The sequence below is a fragment of the Artibeus jamaicensis genome, unplaced genomic scaffold, assembly GCF_021234435.1.
Source record: "Artibeus jamaicensis isolate MK-2021 breed Jamaican fruit bat unplaced genomic scaffold, CSHL_Jam_final contig_332, whole genome shotgun sequence".
NCBI classification, from domain to species: Eukaryota; Metazoa; Chordata; class Mammalia; order Chiroptera; family Phyllostomidae; genus Artibeus; species Artibeus jamaicensis.
In genome coordinates, this window is record NW_026521788.1 from 28227289 (window position 1) to 28241002 (window position 13714).

A 13714-nucleotide genomic window follows, 5' to 3' on the forward strand; every position below is an offset into this window, starting at 1 on the left:
TCCATTCCACCCCTGCCTCCCTAGACTCTGCTCTCTGTCCAGTCACCAGGGAGATTGACAGGAATTGGTGATATAATTTCCTTGCTTGAAAACAGCTATATTTATTGTGAGAATAAAGCCCAAGTTTTTTACCATGGTGCCCACCTTCCCCCATGATCTGTCTCATTCCCCTCTCCCTCCAACCCCGCCAGCTCCCCTGGCTGCCCTTCCTCCCCTCAAACACTGCAAACTCTTTTCTGCTCCTCACTAAAGCAGCATCTCTGAAAATGCTCCTCACACCCTCAGGCAGTATCCAATCTCTTCATAGCCCTTGTGTCTATCTGAATGTATTTAATTGTTTCTATGATCATTGTTCCATGACCCTCCAGTGGAGTAAAGGCTTGGGGGAGTGGGGCAGGGACGTTATGCTGTACGCCACGCCATCTTTAGCATCAAGAGCAGTGCCTTGCACAAAACAAGGGCACTCACAAAGCAAAGCGAGCTGGCGCGCACCACCTGCTGAGAAGGGCCTTCAGAGTCTCAGACTTGGGAGTGGGTTTGTTCTGTGCCTTACCTGCCTTTACACACTCGTCCTGACAGGCTGTCAGACTAGGAGAATTCTTAGGCCCCGAGAAGTTAGAGGCTCTTGTTCTGAGATTTCCACTCATATCCATCTTGGTGGGGTGTCAGAGTTGAGAGGAGGGGACTCTGTGTGTTAGGTCAGTGAAGAAGGGGGAGAAAAGAGTGCACTCAAAGTGTCCTAGACTTGGGGCACAGCCTGAGTGGATTTCCACAGAAATTACTCTAGACCAAGAGTCTTTTCCATGCTCCGGCAGAGCGGTACTTATATCTTACTGGTTTACATTTACTGTGCCCCTTTAGTGGTGCAGTGAATGAAGCCCTGTATAGTTCAGCATATCCCAGGAATGGTGTTCATCTGTGTGATTCCTGCTTGTGAAAAAGTACTTTATGGGACGATATTTTATAACTGTTCTTATTCATCAGACCCAATGCCACCCACTTTGCCCTTTCTCCTGGAAAAAAAAAAAAAACCAGATCAGGGAGGGCATCAGGAGAGCTCTTCAGGTAAGCCTGAACCTGTCTATGGGGTCTCAGCAATCTCATCCTGTCATTGAACTTGAAGCCTTAACTTCTTTTTGTAAGATGGGGTAAATAACATCTCCTGCCAATTATGTGGGATTATGGTAGGGATCAAAGGAAATAATGATCATAAGGAGCTTTGGAAAAACTAAATTGCCATAGGAAGGAAGGCGTCCTTATTAGCATTTTCTCTAGGGTTGTGAACAATTTCTATTAGACAATGAATGCCACATGATCATTGCCAAAGGCATGACCTTCTCAAGGCAAAGCCTACTTTAAAGCCCCGGTTTCTCAGGAACTCACAATCCAACATTCCTGACTTCCCATGTCTTTCTCAAGAGGCCCCATTGGCAAGCTGCTTTGGAAGGGGTTGGAGACGGGATATGCCATTAGCTACCAAGCCCAAGTTTGTCTACCCCAAAGAGCAGTGGTATTTGAGGTTGGTTTCTGGGACAATGATAAAATCCACTGGTGATGGCCAAGTTCTTTTCTTGGGACAGTCTGCAAGTATCACAGCTGGAAACACTGGCCTTTGCTACCAAATCTGCCGCAATCCCAAGTGGAAAGAGAGTCCTCACACTCAGTGCCCCCCCCTGCCTTAGGACAGCCATCTGTACCCCTGGCATCCCCACAGCCACAAGAAAGCACTTTACAAAACACTCCCTCCTCCGTGGCCTTAGCTGTCCTCCTCTTCACACCCTGTACTTACTGTGTTCAACTGGGCACCGCTAGCTAGTCATCCCTTTAGAGTCAAGAAGCGGGATTAGGCACTAGGTTTTTAGTCCTAGGTGCCGGTGGTGATGATTTTCAACCTCTGCTCTAATAAAGTGAGGACAGGTATTTATGTCATGTCTCTTTAAACTGCTGGGTGAAACATAAACATATTCAAGAAAGCTCTTGATGTTTAGTGTTTCTTCAAAAGGAAAAGGAGAAGGGAAATGAATTTGGGGAAAAGGAAGGAGAGAAGGAGCAACGGGGGTAAGAAACACTACTTACGCCGTTTGCAGCCGCACTTTTTTATTCTTTTGGGATCTGTGATGTCATCGTGACAGGCCTTGCAGTAAAAAAATGCCCTGGAGAAAGAGAATGGAAAAACTGACACGTTTCATAATCCACCCAATGAAATGAGCACCACATTGCCTCCGCTGCGGTGCCAAATTAATGAAACACGCCAGCACTAATTTCCTTTAATCTTCTGAAAGGTTTAGACGCTGACAGACGGAAATGTTTGTTGCAAGACCGTTTATTTCAAACACAGGTCTCTGTGATTTGAGTTAGTGCTTCTTTTAATAAACTTTCCCTTGAAAAGGAACTGGGGCAAAGGTTGCCGGTGTGACCCACAGGGTCATCCGCTGTCTTTCGCTCGAGGACAGCGTCCGTGCGGCTCCTCAGAGCACGTGGGCAAGCAGCCCCGGGCCCTGGGTGGGAAGTTAAACACACCGCCGAGATCCTCGGGCTGGGTAACTGTGTATTAAAGGGGCACAAGGAGGACGTTCCTCGAGCAAACAAAAATATTCGCCTTGTCACTCTGAAAGCATCTTTCCATTTCAGCCGAAGAGAGAGGCTGAGGAGGAGATTAGAGAAGGAAAATCAAAAGTGATGAATCAAGGGGTTCCTCTGTCAAATTCCTTCTGGGTTTCCATCATCCACATTCACTGCAAAGCTGGCTGGACCAACTCCCATACTCTCCAGCCTTGAGATCATGTAATAAGTGAAGGTTTTCTTCTCACTACATAGAACAGCTCCGCTGGCCAGTGGAATGGGGTGGGCAGCGGGCATTATAGGGTTGGGGTGAGTAGAAAACGACCCAGAGAAAGCAATCAATCAACAGGAAAATCCCCTCATCTTACTTAAGTGTCAATGTGATGACAAAGAGCACTGGCCATGTCAAAGATATTCTGGATGAAACAAAGTAAGACCATTCAAGCGCTATTTAAAAGGCTCGGGGCCTAGAAAAACAGCACCAGAGGCCTGTGTCCAATCAGTACTGGGGAGGTGATAAAATTCACTGAACAACCTCACAGCCTTCTGAGTAGAGGGACTCACAAAATCCCTGGCTTAACACCTTCGCCACTCCTAACAGGAAGCCGAATGCCAGGGATAAACATGGTCTGTCCTTGACCAGTGCTATAAAGAAATAAACACAATTCTTGACCATTTTATTCCTAGGTTTCTTTTTATGTTTTTTCATAGATCTGGGACTTTTGGAAACCAATGTTAAGACTTTTGATCTGAAAGATAGCTGAGATCTTGCAGCCAAAAGCCCTGGGACCCAAGTGTCCTCATCTGTAAATGGAAGAGGCAGGCATAACTGTCCACTGTCATCCTGTGCAGGCACCTGGCCAGCCCCAGGACTTCTAGATTCAGGCCCCATGCTCCTTCCACCCTGGCAGCTCATCCACTATTGCTTTAAATGCCAGTTTTCATCGATCTTGCCCGAACCATAAAAGGTAGCTGACTGTTTGTCCTCAGTGACAATGTGGCTAGGAACCCAATCAGTGACGACCTGCCTTAAAAAGGAAGTGCAAGAAAGAAGGAAGCAATTTTGTTTTCACTTCCTTTGCCCATTTTTCCCCACATTTGATGTTCCTAAATGTATTAATACTAGTAGCTAACATTTACAGAGCATAGATTATAGACCAGGTACTGTTCTAAGCATTTAATAAGTATTAACATATTTTACTCTCAAACAATCCTTTGATGGAAGTCTGATTAGTATCTGTTTTACAGAAAACTAAAAATCAGAGAGGTTAAGTGCCTTCCCAAGGTCACACAGCTAAATGGCACAACCAGGATTCAAATCCACATAATCTAGTCCCAGTGCCCAAGGTCTTAAACACACCTCTACTAAGGAGATGATGACATGATGATGAGCCTGAATAGACTGTTGAAAAGTAAAATATAATTACCTCATGAATTAAAGCTGATTCTGAAAGTAAAACACCCACGGGAGCCAGACAGGGAAAGTTAATGAGTGAGACGGGGGGTGGGGGGGGGTGGGTCTGTGGCAACCCGGAGGCATATCCCCTGACTGGAGAGGGCAGAGTATTTAAACTCCATCCGAGTCTTGCCAAGTGGCACTTCTCTGCCAGCACTGTTCTACTCCCCACCTACCTCTGCCTCCCTCTTGCTCACCTGGCAAAGCCCCTACCTTGCTGCATACCTGCACCTGAGCAGCTGAGTGTTGCTGACTGATTTCACTTTAAACCCGCCGCCCTGGTCTCCGGGGGCTGTTTCGCACACCTCAGGATCGACACTATCTCCTCCTCCCACCTCCAGGTTCTCTGGTCTCTTCTCCACTCCCTCTCCCACTTGGCCACACCCTCCCCACCTACCCTTCAGCTGCTGACCCTGCCACACAGGTCGTCAAGAAGACCATATCTGTGCCCTGAAAGGCTGGCATTTAGGGTCTCCTTGTTTTCTGGTTTCTCATTGTGTCTGTCTAATGTGGGGAGACAGCAAGAGACAGGAGGGAAAGAAGAGATGAGTCCTCTCCTGGCAGCTCACCGTTCTCTGCAGAAGGACACAGCTCCCGCGAGGTAGCCCTTCCCACAGCCCACCCTCCCCGTCTAGTTCTAACAGCCCTGCTTCCCCCGGACTCTCCAAACCCAGGGCTGAGAGTGGCTCCCTCTGTTGCCAACTCTGCGGTGCTCTGCCATTCCTTGTAGGTTTTCCTTAACTCTGTGCCCCCAGCTTTATAGATTCTCTTCACAGAACTCTCCTCTTTTTTCCCATGTAAGTGTGTTATCTGTTTCTTACCAGGACCCTCACTGGGAAGCGCCCAAATTTACACCTCCAGCCCTCTCCTTTGTCCTAAGAATCTTAGCTCCAGCTGCCTTCATGGCATCACCATGTGTACACTTAATGCATATATCCTGTTTAACACAACCCAGTTATGAGTCTTAAATTCCCTCCACCCCAGTCTTGCTCCTCTTCCCACTTTCCCCATCTCAGGGAGATGGAGTCATCATCAGATCTCACCTCCATTCTCGATTCCTCTCCTCTTATGTCCAGTTGGGCCCTACGAACTCTCCAAAAGATATTCTGAACTGGTCTTAGTCTCACCACCCCCACCCCCAGCTGAGCCCAAGCCATGGCCTCCCACCTAATTTCTGCAGAGTCTCCTGGCTCCTCTCCGCTTCCCCTGCATCTGATTCTCTACAGCGCAGAAAGGCCTTTTAATAATGTGAACCAGGTGACATCACTGCCAGCCTCAACCACCCTGACTCCATTTTCTAACAGACCCAACCTCTGTACGAAGCCCCTCGGGAACTGGCCCGACTGCTCTTTCTGCCCTCCCCTCGCCACTCCGCTTCCCCAAACGTCCTCTTTTCCCTGTGGTTCCCTGACCATGACAGACGTGTCCCCTCTTCCCTCAGGTCTCTGTCTCATGGATTCTTTCCCATCACCTCACCGTCTGCTCAGGCTCACTCCCTCTGAGAAACCTTCACCTACACCCAACCTAACTCAGTGACCCAGCCGTGCTCATGCTTGGCGCCACGACTACACACAACTGCGATTCTCTCCTCCAGGGAACGTGAGCCCGAGAGAGCAGGGACTCCTCGGCACTGTCTCCGCCATTTCCCTGGCACCTAGTACAGTGTCCTAAAAAGGGAGCGACCTGCACGTGTTGGATGAATGAATGACTGAATGCCGCGCCATGATGTTGGACCTGCAAGTCTCAGGAGAAATCAGTAATAGAAATTTTTATGTAAAATATTAGGACTTCTCCACTTTGGCAACTATTTTTTAATTGTGATTCAAATGAACCATGCCTGCAAGCCAAACAGAGCTGATGAAGCACCATTTTGTGACACCTACGTTCAATGCTATGTGAAGGTTATTGAAGAAGCAGAATATTTCGTGGCAAGGAGTACAGGGCAAGAGCCCAAATGCTTATCTCAAAGTGACCTTATTAAGACCGGAGTTGGATGGCTTTGCTCCTCTTTTTTCCCTAACACACAGCATCAGAAAGTTTCTATGAGCCGGATCCATTAACTTCTTTTGTTGTTTTTTGCAGCACAGGGTGCGGACTCAATACGAGAGCATCGTAATCTACTTTTCCATTTTTACAAAACTTGTTTAGTTTCATTCAAATCTCCAATGTCCTTTCTGAGGTTTTCTGCAGTCTTCATCTATTTGAAATCCCCTAACTGACAGCATTTGCTCTGACACATCACACACCACGGAAAATTACAGGCTGGTGTTGCAGCTGATTGTGTCAGCATGTATTTGTGAATACCATAAAGCACTGAAATGAGACATCCTGCACTCCCTAATATAGGAGGTAATTTGTTTCTTGGACTGCCTGGTATTTGTGACATTCATTAGTGAGAGATGCAATAGGAAATAGAATTACACAAATGGGAGCTTCATGTTATATTTGCTGTGTGGGAGGCACACGAGATCTACGGTGCCACTCTGCTCCCCTGCCCCCACTCACGGTGCTGAGACGCTGCTTCCAGCTTTTGTGTCTCGGTCTGGATGCGAGCACGCCCTTGCCCTTCTCCTCCAGGGGCCCTGGGAGGTGGGCGTTCAGTCCCATTCCTCCCACCCCACCTTTGCGCTCTCTCGGGTGAACCCGGCTCTCAGGGTACTCTTAAAGAACAGTAAGGACCTACAAACCTGTAAGGACCTGGATAGTGAGGTTTCCCTCTCCAACACCTGAATAATGGTAATTTTGAGGAAGCAGATGTGTCATCAGATAGCTCCGTTTTAAAGATTTGTTTCCCTTTTCCACCCTCCTTTTCTTACCTGAAAGCTTTATAACTGGTATGACTAGTTTGCAACAGTGGATGATGAGGAAGATAATAATAAGCATCAGCCACCAAATATCATCATTCTGCGCTCAGCAGGTCAGGTCTCCCTCTCGGCAAATAATGAAGAACAGAAGACTTCCTGGTTTTAACCCCTGGCTTTGAACCAACAGTGTGACTTTGGGCAAGTTAGTGAACCGACCTGTGCCTCAGTTTCCTCGTTTGTAAAGTAGTACTAACAATGCTGTCTATCTCGTCAGGTTGCTGAGTGGATTAGGGGAGCTCATCAATACCTGGCACCTGGTATTTAGAAGAGTGCCGCCACACGGGAAACTCTACGTAAGAATTTGCTCACATTACCACCTCTGGTAGACCCGGTGGGGTTGAGGAAAGGAAAGACAAGTCCCTGCCCAGGCTCTGCCACTTGCTTATGTGCCGTGTGGCCTGGACGAATCATTCCCCTCAACTTCACAGAGGAGGAGACCAAAGCCTGGGTGCTTTGAAGATGTGCCTTAACAGATTCTTTTCTGAGGAGGAACAATATAAAAATGTAGACACCTAGCACGGGCCTGGCTTTGCATAGGAACCCATTACGTGAAGAAGATGGGCTTCAATAAATTACAGACCTTCATGATTAATGAAAACATTTTAGGTAATGTTATTGATGAGCTGAGCAACCTGCGCAGGCAGTGAGTCCCATTTTTCTGCTAGTAAATCTTTTCTAGTTCATAGGATAGAATCCAATACGACAATGTTCCATGGTGTTCTGCACAGAGTCCTATAATTTCCTAGGCTGCTTGAACAGGTTTAAGGATACTAATAAAGTTATCATAAAACACGGAGGCCAGTGAAGCCCAGGGCTATACCTACAGAGGCTTCAGAACTGAACCTGACAACCGCAGCCACTTTGCTAGATGGCCATACATAGAAATATAGCCAGTTTAATATTTCATCTGAAGTCAATCCAAACCTTTTGAGATTCCATTTGATGCTGAAAGTAAAGAATTGATAATCCTCAAGTAACTTTGCCTGAGTAACGACATTATGTAAAGAGCTGTAGATGAGGAGTCAGTGGTCCTGTGCTATGTTGTTCTGGGTCTTGAGCATCAGGGGGACCTTAGACAATCAACTCAGCTCTCTGGAACTCTGTTTTCCTCCTTGGGAAATGAAGGCGGAGGTAACAAGGCTCTCCTACCTCTAAAGTGTTATTGCTCTAATCCGGAGATGTGGAGCTGATTGCGCACGTGAGGAGGAGCCCATGGAAGCATCTGAAAGCACAATCCCTTTTTCCTGAGATCTGGCACCACTTGATGCCCAGAGACAGGCTATGAAGTTGGGGGCTACGGCCCGATACATACAGAGCACGCCCACCGCAGCGGGTCAAGATGTCTATGGCTGCAACAGAAAGGAAGGCAGGTGAAAATAAGCTCTTACCTTTTAACTTCTTTGGCATCACTTGCGATGAAAAATCCTAAAGTACCTTCTTGGATCTTAAGATGGTTTCCAGGATTAATTAATATACTGCTCAGTGAACAAAAACAAAGAAGACACATTTGTGAGGTCATGTTCTGAGTAAAACCTCAAAGGCTACGCCACACTGTTCAATCGTATAGGGGGCCCACTAGTCTAATGCTTTCCTCAAAGATTTTGTCCAGAGCTTGAAGTCCACCGTCCCACACATTTATTTGGATAATGCCATCATAAAGCTCAGCCACTCAGTCCCCAGGCTGGCATACTGCCCATTGCAAAAATCAAAGCAAATCGGGGCTGCGGGGCCAGGTTTTTATAATGGGGTTGCAAACACGGGCTTCTGATCTGAAGCAAAATCCCCAATAATGTGCCCCTTTGGACAATACTGTTGATGGTCAACACTGAGTGTTATTAGTCTAATAAAGTTACTGCTATACCAATTTTCCATTAGATGACAGAGCATTAATGGGACCCCTATATGCATACAGAAACATACACATATACACACCACATTCTACTGCAGGGAACGGTACAAGACACCTCAAACTGATGCAGAAGCAAACAGAACCTCTGCATGACACTGATGAGGACATGGAAGTAGGTTCCATGTGCAGTCTATGTAGAAAGAATTAGGTCTACCAGAACAGTGAAAAAGGAAAATGCCAGCAATTGGAAATACTTAATGATTCCAGCATGTTGTTTACAAAGATGTAAGGGAGTTCTTTGAATAAGGTGTGTGTCTAGCACATCCTGATTGGGGCAAACTGTAATTAGAAAACAAATGCAAATTACTGCTTAAAAAAACTTCCCTTGCAGGGAAGTATCAACCTAAATATACACTGTCCTATTTCAAAGTGGTATAAATAGATTAGGAGACCAAGTTGTGTTTGGACTGACAGAGAGATAAGTGTATCCTAATCTAATAAATGGATGAAACAAACAAGTCTAATTTTCTGCAGATCAAAAGCAGAATCCGGGAACGCCATACACTTAGAAAGTGAGATGAGGCTTTCGGCTGAATGGATATGGAATTTACAGACTCTAAATTCAGCAATAGATACAACAGAAGGAGTCTTTGATCTGAAAATTGGGTGTTTCATGTAATGGATGTTTGGAATCAGGCAAAAGGAAGTCTTTAACTGCTTAAAATAATCAAAACGGAGGATGGCAATTAACATGTAATCCCTTTCTGCTGCTAAAGCCATTTCAGAAAAGTGCAGTGACCAACAGAGCAATACAGGAAGGACCCAGGTGAACTTTTGTTCTGTTGAGAGAATGGAGTAGATAATTATTGCAGAACAATTGTTTGTGGTCATAAGAACATCTACGATTACCCATAATAAGGCCTGACGGGAGGACACCAATCCTGTGTCACTGCTATTATTAACACTAAATAATAACAAGAGTTCATGAAGATTTGGCTGTTCTGCCCTAGAACCACAGACAACACAGGGACCCCTCACAAATCAGGAGGCAGCACCACGACCAACAGTGCAGCCTGCCAAGGGCAGTGCCTCGAGGAACCCCCCACTGACCCACAGTTTGCTTGTATAATGTGCACTTTTCTGCCCACATTTTTGAGGGGAAAATAAGGATGTGCATTGTACACGGGCTTTACTAATTCTGTATCTATATAAAGGTTTTTAATTCCTTTATTTATGCCTATGCATTAAAAGTGTAACTCTAGGAAGCAATGACGATATCTGTATGCAAAATAATACCCTGGAATACGATCATTGGTTTTGTTTTCAAATACATATAAATAAAACATTGAATTAAAAAATTAAAATGAAAGATTTTTTTTTCCCCGAAAGTTTGGGCCAGAAACATGGGTGCACACTACACACGGCAAAATATGGTAACCACCAGTTCTGCACATTCATCAACCAGCCCTCTGACTTCTCATGATCACGAGGAGAAAAGGGTCGAAGCTTCTGCAGTTCAGATGACTCTACTCTCAAAGCCAATTAAGTGCAATGTTTTAGAAAGGCAGCATCCTGGATTCTGCACACTTTCTACTCCTGTTCCTGTAAGGCAGCTCTTACATGCCCTGGCTCTGCGATTCCAAATGCCAGCACAGCCATTTAGTAGCTGTCTGACTTTGGTCAAGTTTCTGAACCTCTCTAGAACTCAATTTCCTCACCCACAAGACGATGATAATCATAGTTTCTTCAGAAAGTCAAGTGAGATAATTGACAGAAGGCTTGACGTCTATCGGTTATTGTTTCATTTATTATTTATTATTGCAAAAAACAAAAGCCAAAAGGGTATGGTAAGAATGATGGAATAATAATTCCATCATTCTTAACGGAATTATCAGATTTCCCTTAGCTGGCCCCAAAAAATGGAATGCAGGGCTTAAGAAACATCCTGGCCATAATTAAAGTTACAGGGTGAGGAACTGTACACTTAAGAACAATGGGCAAGGACCTATGAAAAATTCGGGGTAACTTCTGGAGATTAAAGGAGCTAATTCCTTAAAATTGAAAAATTCTACCTGTTGACATGCATTCATTTAAGAGTATAAAAGAGCTTCCTGAGTGGGGAAAAAATCCTATCATGATTTCAGCAACGCAATTCAAAAGGGGAAATTTGACACTCATCAATGTCTTGGTGACATATATGCACAAAACAAGCCTCGCGCAGAATCCACTTCCCCTTTTTTACATTACGTGCTTCGGTAACTGCACTGCAGTGATGGATCCCACTGTGCCATGGTGGTGACAGCAAGGTTCCTATCAATGAAAAGTCTCTTTTCATTTCCTCTGTTCTTTATCAGCAGCAAGGAAGAACTGGCCTACCGTAAGAATTTGGGATTGTCACTCCAGAGACTGCAGGTTGAGATAATTTATTACAGCCCTCAAGCTTGCTTCAGCCAAGTTTGAGGGTGCAGAGGAAAAGATCTGGGCAGGGATGTAAGGCAGATCTTTTGCCCCAGTCTCCGCTCTGCTGCTGCGCTTGGTTAAGCACACAGGTGCATGTGTCGGGCCCGCAGCTTCAGGTCCTGGACTGGAGCACGTGGGGCTGCTGAGCCTCTCACTCCTTGTCAGTGAAATGGGGTGAATAATCACTAGCTTATAGTGTTGCTGAATTAAAGTACATACTATGTGCCAAGCAACTGAAACATAGTAGGTCTTCAATACATGGCTGCTATAAATAGTATACATGGTAATTGTAACAAGTACATGAGAAGTAAATAATCTCTCATAGCATCACACTCCCCATTTTGTCCTTGGTGCTGAGAAACTACCCAGGAGGTACCCTAGTGGCACTTGAAAGACCTTTTTACTGACCACAGTATCTGTGGTTGGTAACTTGATTCTTGCACAGTATCAGGGGATGGGCTAATCTGGACGGGCTTTTGGCTGCACAGTGGAGTAACTCTGTTCCTTAAGCTTTATGGCTGAGTGTAAAAGGCACTAAGAACCTACAAGAACGTCAGCGACCATGTAATCCCAGAATGTCCTCTTGTTGTCTTCTGGACAAGGCTCAGAGGCTTTAAATCACTTCTGCATGCTGTGTGAGGCTGTATCACTTGCCGGGGTCCAGATCGGACTAAGGCAGCCTTCTGGGTGGGAATGAGAAGGATGAGCCCAGCTCTGGAGAATAGTGAAGGAAACACATCTAGATATATAAAGATGCTCACTGGGCTGGACTACCCTCGTGTATCTGAGGGTTCGGTATACAAACACACATGCCAGACTCCAGGGAGCCCTGCACACAACACTCCCTGTGTGGGCACACGGTCTCAAAGACTCTTGGAGGAAATATGTTACCCTTTTTGATATTTTAGACATTAAGTCTTTTATACGTACTTCAAATCTATGAAGTTTAAAGTTTTGATCCTCATTTTTTGAAAACGTAAAATGGTAAAGATCCTGGACAGAAGTAACTTTTTTGTTCCCACAAAGTATCAACTATCCTTAAAATCTGTTACTGTCCTCCTAATGGAAATATGTAAACTTCTCCAAAGATCTTTCATCTCTTAAAATACCCTATGTTTAGTTTGTTTGTTTTCATGACTGCCAAAAGCCTCCTGCCATGTGTAGCACTTTAAATCAGTCTCTGTCTCCCAATTCTGTCTAATTCACTAGCTTATCAGACAAAGATAAACTTCAAGATGTCATGTGAAGAATCAAGAAAATCTATTTTAAAAAAAGTCCATACATCAATTAGCAGAATTCCAATAAGGACATCTTCTTGGCAGGGGTGGGCCTTCCCTCGGTTCAAGAAACCTATAAATTATCCTCTTTCCACTATGACCTTGTTAATTCCAACTGAAAACATTCAGAGATAACCGGAGGCAAAGGCCTGCCATTGTCTCTTCGCCAAGCATTCTCGTTCTCTCTTTCTTTTGCTCTCAGACTAGTTTTGTATCTAGACTTATTCTTCGGCTCCTCACGCACTATAGGAGCAAATATATATATATATTTGTGGGGAACTTATAGTTGAGTAAAGGAGTGGAAAGCATGACCATATTTTATTTACTTTTATAAATTCCTTTCTCATGTAGCCAGCGGCATGGAAGAGGCACTTTGCAACTATTGGTTGAATGAGTGAAAAACAAAAGTCATGGGTCTCAGTTCCAAAACCGCTCCTTCTCTGTCTGCTAAGGAGAAAGGGAGTCAGAGCTGTTCTTCCGAGACCAAGCTGCAGTTCTTATCAGTCAGGCCGACCAGGGGAGCAATCACACCTCTTCTAGGGTGCAGTGGAATAGCCACCCATGTGGAGAGCTGAAGCAACTGATTTCAATACTGAAAACACCACTCACTGAGAACTGATATATGTGTTCCTGATCCCAAAACACATCACATGAAACTGGCTAGCAGGGCTCAGTCCCCCAGGGAAACATCCCTGCCAGGTCCCTCTGGGAGGGGAGCTCCAGGTCTCAGGCTGCAGTGAGTTATCTGTGTATTTTCACTGTGTATCTCTTGCTGAATTTTGGTCAGGGTAGACAATTGGGGCAAAACGAGGTATTCCCTTTCTTTACCACTTATGCATTAACTGGGAAACATCTAGCTCCTTCTCCTCCAATTATCATAAACTTTATTTGTTTGCTGCTTTTAGAAAAAAACAGTGATTAGTAATTCAACTGAAATAATTTTTTTAATGGAAACTTTTATCCACTATGGATAAATATGACAGGTGTATATCTCTTTTCTTCCCGCTCAATTTCTGGTAGGTGTGATGTACCATTCCCTGAGCAATTACAAAAATATCACTTGCATGAGAACATAGTTTGTATTCGATAACATGGTAATTATATCAATGTCTAGAAAGCTAATGGGACTTCATTACCTAGAGCAAAAGAATAAGAACAATCTAGGGCTTCCATTCATGCTGTGCCCAGGGGGATCAGGCCACTGAAAGTGGCCTCTCTGATGATACGAGGTCAAATGTGATTACTA

At 44.9% G+C, this 13714-nt stretch overlaps 1 protein-coding gene across 8 annotated transcripts in view; it reads right to left on the reverse strand.

Moving 5' to 3' along the window:
- KCNMA1 (potassium calcium-activated channel subfamily M alpha 1) overlaps positions 1-13714 on the reverse strand; it is a 735030-nt gene that overhangs the window by 127476 nt on the left and 593840 nt on the right. For all 8 annotated transcript variants that reach the window (XM_053663957.1, XM_053663956.1, XM_053663955.1 and 5 more), the window contains exons 17-18: positions 8271-8357; positions 2077-2153 (exon numbers count right to left, since the gene is read on the reverse strand). In XM_053663957.1, the coding sequence (XP_053519932.1) occupies positions 2077-2153; positions 8271-8357 (164 nt within the window). The remainder of the gene's footprint in view (positions 1-2076; positions 2154-8270; positions 8358-13714) is intronic.